The sequence below is a fragment of the Plectropomus leopardus genome, chromosome 9, assembly GCF_026936395.1.
Source record: "Plectropomus leopardus strain MGB_pleo_1.0 chromosome 9, ASM2693639v1, whole genome shotgun sequence".
Taxonomy (NCBI): Eukaryota; Metazoa; Chordata; class Actinopteri; order Perciformes; family Serranidae; genus Plectropomus; species Plectropomus leopardus.
In genome coordinates, this window is record NC_142184.1 from 30,440,610 (window position 1) to 30,453,850 (window position 13,241).

The following is a 13,241-nucleotide window of genomic DNA, read 5'->3' on the forward strand; positions in this document are numbered from 1 at the left end:
TAATAAGCAAAGCGTGAATTCAGCTTTGACATAACGGTTAGTGTAGTTATTTTAGTGGAGAAGCAGAGTGTGTTTGGGTTCTTACCTGGCTTGATGATGCTCTGGTAGTAAAGCACGAGAACGAAGAGCGAGCCAAGGCACGTCGCCAGGAACAGGCGTCCTCCTCTGGGCATCCTCATCCTGAAGCCCCGCTCTGCTGGCGGAGCCCCCGACCCCTCGTCGCTGCCTCGACACGGTTCATACGAGACCACACGGCAGGAGGATGCGAGACTCTCTGAGAAATTAGGAGTCTATTCATTAACTGTTGAAAAGGAAAACCAACAGCCCATTCAGGAATAACGCTGACTGGACCACTGAACGCCACAGCAATTAGTCGTCAATTTGAACGTGAGTGGTACTTAAATCCACAACCGTCCGCTCGGCTCGTTGCCGAGTTTTTTTTTAGGTTATGCTAACTCAATAATGATGACCAATTAAGCAGGTCACCCTAGATATAACATTTAATAACGGTACGTTGGTATGACAAGCCCCAAAGCGAAATTTAAAGGTATGAAGAGACAGTTTTGTGTCTCCCAAGCTCTAGATGTTAGTGGTGTCCAGAGTTTGTCGAAACTACACAAACTTCTTCTTCGCCAAACATGGACGGGGCACGATGCCATGACGTCACGCCCCTCGCTCTCGAGCACTCTTTCCCAGATTGCATGCTGCCTTCAGGTACTGTCGGAAAATATTAAATTTACTCTTGAAAATGTCGTATTTTCCAAGTGATGTATGCACTGCTGACCAGTTGTATGCATAACACGTACAGTACAGCAACTAAGCAGGAAGTGTCATCTTTTTTTTCTGATTAAAAGAAAAAAATGCAGCCTATTTTCGGACTAATGATCAAAAGTGAATACGCGGCCACAGTCTGGTACTATCGATCTCAGACACATGGGATTACAAGTAGCACTTGAAGGCAGCGGTACAGATTTTTCAACATGGATTTAGGTACAGCATGTCCTGCAACAACTGACAATTTTAATTACGCTAGCAGTGACACGTTTCATAAAATAAATGGCAAAAAACATGCAAAAACTCCCATGCTAATGAAGATTTACCAAAATCAGAAAATGAACAAAACAAAAAAACACACTATGGACAGTCACTTAAATAGTTTACCCGCAGTGAAACATTGCCCACATATCTGACTGCAAACCTAGAAGTTGCAGGGAAAAGCAGTGTGTTTCTGTTGTGTCACTGTTAGAAACTTAATATGCCTGCAGCACTGACCCAGTTTCCTCTACATTTGTGCACCATCATGCAGCATGAGATAATAGGTATAGTACTCAAAATCAGCACAATCCATCATTCTCAATTTGCACTAAAGATTTCTTAATTTCAAAGCTTATCAAATTATGTAGTTTACAATCCCATAATATTCAGAGTTTATGTATGTTTAATATTTTTTAAAAATCTTTTTAATGAAATTCTTAAATTTCAATGCCGGGACGTCATGAAATCCCACCCTAATAGACTTTTTAAATCAATTGCAACCCCCACCCCCTCCAACCCCTCTTTTTCACACCAGATTAAAAATCCCCTTCTGAAAAAGAGCACATTCCTGCACCAGAGACGTTAATGCAGCATTGGATTCAGGCAATGTTCTTAAGGGAAAGTTTTTCGACAAATTGGAAAAAGGGGATGGTGACAAATATATCAAGTTACAGTACAACAGTTGTGGCCAAAAGCATCCAATATGTGGATCAAATCTGTCAGAGAATTGGATATTAAAGATTGTATCTGTTCCTCATTCAAAATTAGCTGTATGCTCGCCAAATGTTGTGTGTAACGCCCTGCACCATATGCTCACAACATTATATCATGTCCTGGTTTTATTTACTGCACATTGCATATTGCAAACAGAGACAGACCCTGAACGTTTTAAATGAAAAATAACAGTATTATAAACATTACTTTTGTAGGCCGCTCTCACACATTCCAGCTCCAGCCATTTTGGTGCCCTGGGCGTGATTGGGATTTGGCTGAATTTACATGCTTCAGAGAGTGGTGTGGATGGCAGATAAGAGGACCATTCTCCAGCAGCTTCTTCAAAAAAATTAGGAGTGCATCTGGAAAGTTATAGAGTACAGTTGCCTATTACTGCACAAGAAAAACCATGTACTGCAGCAGACATTAGGATGAACAAATGCTGCAGTGCATACATTTTTTCCTAGTTGTGATTATATATTACTGAAATAAAAGAGGTTGCACTACAATTTAACAGTTACACATGCCCAACAATACGGGTAATTTTTTTGTTCATATTGGTCAGCTAATTTCCGCACATCTAATGTACTGGGTAGGAGGAGCAGCAACAAGCAGGCAGCCAGGAGCAGCAGTTTACTATATAAGTTGCTGGCTTGACATTCAGATGATTCATAAACATCCTTCAACTCTTAGCAGTAATCATAGCATCATTATCTGGCATAACTAGCTAGCTTTGCTTGATTTAAGCCAAGAGAGCTGGTACAAATGAAACATCTCTTCTCCTCTTTTTTCATATAATATAAAAAAAGATAACATACATAAGCTGTATGTTGTTTGTATTTATGTATAATGATGGAAAAAGGCAGCGGTAACTGAGATATTTACAGACCAATTATGGACGAGAAATGGAATATTACAAATATAAACAATGTCAGAACATTGAAATAACATTTATTTTTATTATAGTTTCCCTGTAGACTAATTTCATCAGTGACAGAATGATGACTTGCCAATACATACGAGCAATTCCATGATAGTGGCATTGCTACAATACTGCAGAGGCAGAATTTTGGGTACAGGAATACATCCTAAAAAGGTCTTTACTTTTTCAGATCCCCTAAAAACGACCATGTTTTATTTCATAATTTTGATATGGCCCCTTTACAAAATGGATGGTTTTAACAGAAATATTCTATACGGCAAATTATGGAAAAAAGTGAAAAAAATCGATTAATATAATGACTCATCCCATAAAAGTGGGGTAAATCCACTCTGTATATATCATCTCACATTTCACCTATTGCTTAGATTTAGTTAAAGTAGCACTATTATCTACCCCAATATCTATCCTACACCTCAAAGCAATATGAATATCAAAATGTGTAGGCCTATTTATTGTAAACTACTAACTTTTAAATGTTTTCAGAGGCAGAAAGGCAATTCATATTTTGAAAAATGAAGTCACTTTCACTTACAAGTTAATACACTGTACGATTGTATGATGGCATAGATCAGGCCATCACATTAATTAAGCAACTTTGCACAGAAACACTAAAGGTGGTGCAATAAAGCAAAAGTTAGGAGTATAATGTTGATATGTAACCAAGTATGCAAAGTCTAAACTAGTCTCAGTGCTCCACCATGATAGATACTATGACCACTTTTAAAAATTTTCTACACATTTTTGAAATTCTTATTAGTTTTATCATTCTTATATTCTCCATTCACTCACCATGAACAGATAAATTAGTGTTTGACATGGCAATTTACTCCAAGTATTTGTTTTGTTTGTTTTTTTAAAAATAGAATGTATCTAAAAATATCAATTGACATGAATCCAACATAGTATCAGCAAAAATATACTGGCCAAATCATGGGAAAAAAAAATAAAATAAAAAAATAAATAGATAAATAAATATACATATACATATACATATATATATATATATATATATATATATATATATATAAATTAACAGTGCAAAACTTTAATGCAGCACCTACCTATAACAGTTACAAGATTTTAAGATAATGTTAGTTTTTGGTCTGTAAAAAGTGGAGTGGTCTAATACTTTCTGCTGAGGAAAAGTGGACATGTAAATCCTGGATTTTATTTCAGTGCTGGATTTAAATCCTTCAAATTCGTATTTGTAAAGCGGGATTGAACCTATTGACAATCCAAAGACATGGCAGAAACTGAGCCACTGAGTGTGTGTGTGTAGGAGCCACTAGTTGTGTCTGTGTATTATTCTGTTTATATTGTCTGTATTAATAAGACTCACTTCAGGTGGTGGTGCAGGTTAGTGTGGCTGGTAAAGCACATAGCGGGCACAGGTGTTAGAGTCGGCGTAATCATGTGTGGGTGACTGGGAGATCACACGTTTCTACCGCTCGCTCGCCCGTTTGTTCACACATCATAAAGACAGCCATCACATCATCACAGCAGGTTTGATCGCAATGGAAAATGTTCTTCTGTAAATCTGTATCATTGATTAAACAAGAACCTCACCTATCTGCGAATTCTGCCTGGGCCATCTCATTGGAGTGCGTCAGTCTGCGTCCTGTTCTTCGACTTCTCCAGTGCCTTTAATACCATCCAGCCCAGACTGTTGAAGGCCAAACTGGAGGACATGCAGGTGGACACTCCCCTGGTCACATGGATCGGTGACTACCTGACAGGCAGACCGCAGTTTGTGAAACTGCAGAGCTGCGTGTCTGAGCGACTGACCAGCAACGTCGGGGCCCCCCAGGGAACGGTGCTGTCCCCCTTCCTCTTCACCACCTACACTGCTGACTTCAAGTACTGCACAGAGTCGTGTCATCTCCAGAAGTTTTCAGATGACACGGCCATCGTGAGCAGTGTAGAGAATGGACGGGAGGACGAGTACAGGGACCTGGTGGACCGCTTTGTCAGGTGGTGTGGGGAGAATCACCTGCAGCTGAATGTGACAAAGACTAAAGAGATGGTGGTGGACTTCAGGAGGAACAGGCCCCCACCCTCTCCTGTCTGCATCAGTGGGACTGATGTGGAAATTGTCACATCATACAAGTACCTGGGCGTCCTTCTGGACAACAAACTGGAGTGGTTCACCAACACTGAGGCAGCCTACAAGAAGGGCCTGAGTCGGCTTTACTTCCTGAGGAGACTCAGGTCCTTCAATGTCTGCAACAGGATGCTCCTGATGTTTTATCAGTCTGTTGTTGCGAGCACCATCTTCTTTGCTGTGGTGTGCTGGGGGGCAGGCATCAAGGCAAAGGATGCAAACAGACTGAACAAACTGATCAGGAAGGCAGAGTCTGTTGTTGGCTCTAAGCTTGTCTCCCTGGAGGAGGTGGATGAGGACAGAATGCTGGCAAAACTGCTGGCAATAACGGACAATGTCACCCATCCCCTCCATAAGACACTGGACAAGCTGAAGAGTAGCTTCAGCAACAGACTCCTCCAACCCCGCTGTCTGAGGGAGCGATACAGGAAATCATTCCTGCCTGCTGCCATCAGACTGTTCAACACATCCACCTCTGTCAGACCTGTGGTCACTGTCACTGAACTGGACTAAACTCCGTCACTCCACATCCAAACAGTACAGACTGCAGTATGTGTGTATGCATATCATGTATATATATGTACAAATATATAACATCGGATCGTCGCCTGCATTGTATTATAAATATTATATTATACATCATCATATATATATATATATATATATATATATATATATATATATATATATATATATATATATATATATATATATATATATATATATTATTATATTATATTATACATAACATTGGTCATCAGACATAAAAATGTCAAGTGCTAATGTCATGATGCTGATACTATTATTAATATTAATATTATGGATATTATTACTACTATTATTAATACTATTACTACTATTATGTGTGCGATGCCTTCAAACTGATGTTATTACCATTATTAGTATTATATGTACACCTCTACATATTCCCCTTATTCTGCTGTCATCATTACCATGCTCGTGTATCCTTACCATCATCAGATTGCACCTTACCACTGCATTTGCACTACCTCAGTATTCTTTTGCACTACCTCAGCATTCTATTTATAATATTTTTATATATTTATGTCTATTTCTATCTTCTATTATTCTTCTTATTTTTCTATGTATGTCTCTGTATGTCTGACAACTAAATTTCCCTCTGGGGATCAATAAAGTCGTCTAAGTCTAAGTCTAAGTCACAAACAGGTCTCCTCCTGCGGCTAAAACGTAGGTCAAGATAGCCGCTACAGTGTGAGTAACCACTGATGCTGCCATGTCTATGAATGCTGTAATTACCCACATGTCCATCATCCTTCCTACAACAAGCAATGCCTCCTGGGCTTCTTGGAGACACTAATCAGAGATCTCAGATTTGAGAATGAGAGAGACTTGGTTAGGGATGACATGGCAAATTATGTGGTCGTTTACAGCCAATGTTAGCTGATACCGTAACTCTCATCAGCAGATGACTGACTGACAACCCACAGGGTCCTGATATACTTCCTGCTTATTAGAGACAGCATCTTCATAGACTGTGGAGGTTGAGTTTCCTCAGCAACACACTGACTAGTACCACAGCGATGGTTGCTGCTTGTGAACGGGGTAATTTACATTTAATTCTGTGGTAAATACGATGTTTCATCTCACTTGAGCTAAATGTGGACTTTTAATGTGGGTTAAATAATAGTTAATGTATTTAGAACACTTGTAAAGTAGAGTAATGCATGAGTAGTTAAAAGTGCCAGTGGTGTACTCTACATCAGCACTCACAGAGAGCTTCTTCTTCTGTCAAATTACTTGATTGGAACTCACTGTTGTATAATGGGAATCATTTGGGAATGATAAAGAAACAAGAGTGCTTTGGTGTTGGCAGGCAATCAAGAATCAGGCTAGCAAGATCTATTTTTATCTTTCAAAGGAAAACATGACAGAAAAAAACACTGGGAACTACTGCTGTACCATTAGGTTCCCAAAAGGTGGCTGTAATATGCAACTCTCCTGCAACGTATGCTTTGACTGAAGCAATCCACAAAACATCAATGCTGCAGAACATACAAAGAATTTGTGAAGGGTGTCCAGAAAAGGCAAAAAGGCGTTCTTGGCTTAAAATGTTCTTTTTTTAACATGCCATTAAAGCAAATGTACACTAACACTATTGAAATATTTCTATTGCAGTGCTGATGGAATAAATATTATGTTCTCTTGGGAAACACAACTAGCCACTAATGTTTTTAGACACTGATATTTGTTTGGATTTAGTTTGTGACATCAGGTAACCAAAATTCAATGTTGGGACAATGTCTAATGCCAGCATCAATTTGATAAAAATACTGACGATAGATGACATTTTTATTTTGTTTGTTTGAAGTTGCACTGTAAAGAAATCAAAATCCAGCATCTCCCAAACACCTCATGCCAACATCATTTTGACTTAGGAAAATAATAATTTATTCATAAGGTATTTAGAACAAAACCTAATGTCTGCAAAATGCCATTATGTTAACATCCACACAACGTGACCGTCATTAGACATTTAAAATATCGTCAATCTATTCATCTATCTTTTCATTCCAACCAAAATTTATACCTGTCCGAAGTCCAACATTTTTTTGGGGTCATATTGAAATCTGGTGATACCTGGGAAGCCCATTTGCTTCACTTGGATTTTGAATTTTGTTAAATCTTTCCTCTGTGTTGATGGCATTGTGAATAAACCCCCCTCCTTGTGAATAACTAATAATTTCCAAGTCAAACAAAGAGAAAGGCTAAAATCACGATATCACCCACAGTAGCAAAAGAAAAAAAATCATAGCTAATGATTTGGTCATTCAGGAGCATGGATTGCAGATAAATGAATCAAGTTGGAAACACAGTCTTAAATTGTATTTAATTTGTGACTTACTGAACTTCAGGGAAGCAGACGTTTGCAGTTTTTCCTCTAACATGTGCTGTGAGACCTGCAGTTAGCGGTTAACTTCATTACCACCCTTTGATCTCATATGGTTTGCTCTTTGTGGTGCTGGGAAGGGCTGGGACAACCGGCCTCGTGTGGAGACATCCCCGTAAAACTCAAAGACAATAATAGGGCCTTAAAACATGTTGCACAACATTAAGAGAGAGACAAGACATTTTCCTGGATATGAACTTGAGTCAGTTTTTAAGTCTTAGAAAAGATTTAACTATAAGCCTGTTAGACAGGCCTGTATTACACCAACTGTATAATATCAGCTTATTTCACATGGCAAATGGATTGCACCACATCACAGTTATGAAAAAAGTCTACAACACTTTGTAGAGTTGTCATCATATAGTAGCCTGTCTTCTGTCTATGCTCCTAATTAGGTCTTCGTAAATCCCCTAATAACACTTCCTGTCTCACAGGAGCTACACAATACCCAAATTATGAAAACTGAAAATCACCCTCAATCAATCCGTCAACCCCTCTGACCCAAAGTGAGAACAAGAAAAACTCCCACAAAAACCCCATGACATGTACAGCCTTGCTTATACTTACATGTTTACCGTGTAATGAGTATGTGCCTTTCAAATGCATGCAACCCACTAATCTAGGCAACATCAATGCGACCAAAAGATTCTGCCAATGTAAACATGTTACATGCAGGCGTGCTCTGCCGCACATGTTATCCTGATGACGGGTTCAAACAAAACCGGAGCCTTTGTTGTCTGTAATCTGCCTGTCTGCACTTGAAACTGTCAAACAAGAGTTTAAGTCTTACAAGAAACATTTCAATATACAGTAGGTCTACGCTTCACATTTAAGTCATTGTAATTCAATTTTAGCAAATGTCCTTTATTTGAGATTTCACCTAACGATGGGATCTTGACTCTGCTGTGTTTGGTGTTTTGTCACAAGAGCTAACCTTAAGTTCAGAGCATCTAAGAGCATTCTTAACAATATTTTTATTGTTAAACATTAATATGAATTAATGTAGCTCATATAGTGTATACAGCAATTCAGTCAAAGAGTGTTTTTTTTTAGGGATGCACCAACATTGATTTTTTTCCTCTCCCGATACCTAAACTCTGCACAACTGTCAACTATCAAGTACACATCTGATACTAGCACTCTTCTTTTCTACATCTGCACTTCTGAATGTGTTAAAAAATGTTGTGTACGATGATAGGTTTAACATCAGTCTTTGTTTTCAGAGTCATGCTCCTTTATTGCACTATATTAAATATATGAAGTAATTGAACTTCTTCTTCCTCTTCTTCCATGCAATGTTTCCAAATGACTTCCCTACAAACAGTGCAGTAGATCTCTGGCAACTTTTGCAAGATGCAAATATCATTGTCAACCTTTCTGGTTTTACAGAAAGTGCAGAAACTGCACTTTTAGAAAAACTATGTCAATTTGATGACATCTACAAGCGGCAAATGTCACTGTCAACTCTTTCACAGTAAACCCTGCCACTGACTTCACATGAAAACATGTTAATTTCAAAGCACATACAGGAACTAATGAGTAAAAGCAGTAGCTCAAAGCATCAAAATTTGCTCACTGCGGCAAACGAACAGAGCAGGACAGAAAATACAAAAGAATTTAGTGTGAACTTCTCACATCTGGCAGATATCTGACTTGCTTAATGGGGTCAATATCAATCGCATTCACTTCTCAGTTGATTCCCAGACATATTAGCATACACACATCCCAGAATACCTCTGAATATAGTCTGGGCAATTACATTGAAAGACATATTAAGGATACATTGAGTGCACTCATACTTCGAGCTTTCCACTTGTGATCTGACCATGACGCATGTTAATACCAGTTGTAAACAGCGCCTCTATCTGATGAGGCTGTTAGGGAGATTATTTGACTGTGAAAACACTTTTATTAAACCATTAACTACACCATGGAAGGCATGAATCACTGTGTGTAAGTGTGTACACACACTAATTTACTTTCATTTGTTAAGGGTGTAATAGAAGGCTGCAGATGAAGAAATTAAGCTAAGAATGCTGAGGGACTTTCTCTGAAAGTCTTCATAAACTTGTGTGTTTATAACTTGCATTTAACTGCCAAAACAGAAATGACCAGCACTCCATGTCTTAATAGGGTGTTGGGCTTTCAAAAGATGCCAAAACACCTTCAATATGTGTCTGAAACTCAGTTGGAGTCCATCACTCCACACACCATGACATCATCTAATGTTTTATTGATGACGGTGGAAAATACCGTCTCTCACATGGTACAACAGACTCGATGAATGCTCAGCTGGGTTGAGATCTAAGAGTCCATGTGGTTTTGGTGTGGTTTTGTTTTCATGGTCATCAAACCATTGGGTGACCATTTGTGGCCCCTGCAGTTTAGGGGCAAAAGTCAACTTCCATTAAGACTCAAATCACAGAAGGTGCACAGTGTTAACACAGACTGGCCTGAAGGTTCCTTGTCCTTTGAAGAACAGAGAATATGCATGTAGGGATAATTTGGTGGGGAGGTCACATGTGGTCAGCTCTGGATATCTTATAAAGTGCATATTTATTATGAACATGTGTAAGACTATTTGTGTGAAGATGGCAGAGGCAAACATGCCTTATTAAATCTGAAAAGTGACTCATGAGGGATTAGAGCAAACAAAGCTGGGCAGCAGGGGATACTAAATGTTATTTTAATTTTCCACTTGTTTCTTTTCATGTTAAATTCATGATTTCAATTTGATAAGCTTGTTTACTTTACATAACAAAACACAAAATAATTCACAATCACAAAGAATCAAGTATTTTTAACGTGTGTTTGAAAATGATTATTTTGTTATTCAGCCTGTTTTCACCTGATATTGACATGCTCTTAAGTGAACTGACACAAGTGGACATCCAAAACACATCGGCTTTCACACCTGTGTCTTCAGCTGACCACTTGTGCTCAGATTTTTAAGATACTGCCTTGTTATACTATTTAAGGAAGAAAACAGTTCCTACTTGACCACATATTATCTCTTCTAAATATTTTGGCCCCTCCTCCACTATGTGACTTCATGTATGATTACTCATGTAAACTCTATTAGATCCTCAAGATTATCCTCTGTACGAGACTGTTACCACCATTTCGTTGTACTACATTTGGGAAAACTTTTTTTTTCTGTAAAATCAGTGGAACAGTCTGTCTGACGATGTGAGGAGATGCAGCTATATCAGTATTTTCAAAACCACCTTGAAAGGATGATTGGAAGCCACTCAGCTCTGTATCACTGAGCTTTGAATCTGGATTTCATAATTTGTTTTTAATTCAACAAGCATTCACTTGTGATGCACTGGTTGTGTGAAGCTTTTGTGCATTGTGTGTGTGATGTGATTTTCTGTGTAGTTTTATGTTGCATTGTCAATCTTGTGTCTTCTTCTTTGTATCACTTTATATCATGTGTTGTATTGTTTGGGGTTTTTTCTCTCTTTTTTGTACAACTAACTTTTTGTTATTATGTTATTGTGCATTCTCTTTGTTCTGTCCTGCCAAGGGACTGCAGATGCAAATTAGCCCTAAACTATAATCTCGTATGTTGCATCAAATGATAACATTTTTTTTAAACTGTGTATGGTCCCTTTTAAATAAATACATCTAAAAAAATGTAAGCCTGAATTATTTTAACAAAATGTACCTATATTATTTGCAGTTCAATTCAGGAAGGACAAAATTAAACTTAAGAACAAAAATCCATCATTTATTAATGTTGATTCATGATGGCTGGTTATTTGACTTTGATGACAGATCTGATCTGATACTTAGCCCAAGAGCAGCAGGAATTGCCCTACAATCTTTAGCAACCCAAGTGCCATAAAGCTGTCTTAGCATCTATTATGAGGAAAGCAGTCACGAAGGTGCAGCATTCCTGTCATGGTAGGACACCGGGTCAAACAATGCAATCTATAAAATTTGGCCCCTCCCTCTGCAAAACACTGACCCAATATACTAAAGAAGAGTACTGCAAAAACAAGAAGCAGCACAGCATATGATAGGGATGGACAGTAGGTCGACAATACATTTTTTCACTTCTATCTTAACTTGCTGTTTCATTCAAGGAGAAACTGCTTTTCAAAATTAGTTGAGTTCTATGGACTGAAGTCCTGCACAGCAAAAGCAGTGCACAGCCTGCAGCAGAGGCAGGTACAATAAGCCAGTGTTGAGTTTCACAGACAGCTTTTGATGTAAGGAAATGAGTTCAGTAGGTCCATCCTGTCTGAAATGCAGGCAAGGGGCCCATCCAGCTCCCCTGTTACTTGTAATCCTCTAAAAGTCATTGAAGAGAAGCAATCCACCTGATGAAAGGTTGACAATTGACTGGGGTTATTTTGTGCATGGTTAGAAGGGCGTGCTAATTGTGTAACCCACACGGTGCTACACCACATGAACTAAACTGAAGCGATTATACCCCTACTGATTTTGCCTGTTAGCTCCACTGCAGTCAAATAAAGGAAATAAAGGGGAAAGCCTAATACTCACCCTGCATTCTTCACAGGTATTTCTGATGCAGACAGACTAGTACTTCTGCTCTTACATGATCCTTAAGAGACTATCCAAAGCCATATTTTGATGTTATATCAGATTTTGAACATTGATACTGGATGTTTCTGCAACACCCCCACATACATTACTGCATTCATGAGAATTTATCATTGGCACAACTGACACACCTAAAATTGCCATATAAGGTAACCTTTGTTTGTATTTGTTTCATTTATAAAAAATAGTAAAAGGAAGATGTTTAAACTGCAAAGCCTCTGGTCCTTTTTTTGGTTATCTCTTTATTTCATCAATCATGATTTTTTTAATTACACAACATACAACTCAATTTAAATGTGATCCTATCAGCTTCTTTAACGTGCACTGTATTTAAGTCTTTTTTTTTTTTTTTTGCAACTCCTGTTTACATTGTTGACTGCTGCTTTACAATTTTCCAAGTTTCCAGGTGGTTCGGTAATCCAAGGTTTCTGGTTGTGCAATGATTTCACTCTCATTGCACCTTGACCTTGATGGCCATATGGTTACCCCTCCCGCAACATGGGCAGCTATTGCAGTTACCCATGTCTCTCTGGCCAGAGTCCTCTGCGCACCACCAAGACTTGCAAAGTAGACACGAGAGCCTAAATTTATTACAAATTCAGTCAATCTCACAGAGAGGCAGTTGGAGTTGTCTGCGTCTACGGTATTATGTGTGTATATCTGTATTTGTAGGTGACATGACTAAATCTTTCTGGTAGCTGCTTGCATTTCAAATAGTACTAACAAATCATGTTTGGACAAAGGGAGAGGTGGAGTGCATTGGCCTAAACGTAGTCTTGAAAACCATTAGCGTCAAGCTAGCTTTATATCCGCTGTATAAATATTTATCTGTATTCATATGCACATATCTGCTTATAGAGATTAGCTGATATGACCTGCACACAAGTCTTGGCTCGGACATCCACTGCCTACACCGGATTGGAATGAAGTATTGTCTCTTGTCCCCA

At 38.5% G+C, this 13,241-nt stretch overlaps 1 protein-coding gene across 3 annotated transcripts in view; it reads right to left on the reverse strand.

Annotated features, from left to right (window-relative positions):
• Positions 1-13,241, reverse strand: part of LOC121946975 (carbohydrate sulfotransferase 11-like) — a 132,074-nt gene that overhangs the window by 20,143 nt on the left and 98,690 nt on the right. The window contains exon 5 of one of the 3 annotated variants that reach the window (XM_088082490.1): positions 86-301. In XM_088082490.1, coding sequence (XP_087938616.1) covers positions 86-179 — 94 coding nt within the window. In that variant the 5' untranslated portion in view covers positions 180-301. Of the gene's footprint in view, positions 1-85; positions 621-13,241 lie in introns of those variants that run through there. The other 2 variants (XM_042491825.2, XM_042491826.2) reach the window with 2 other exon arrangements.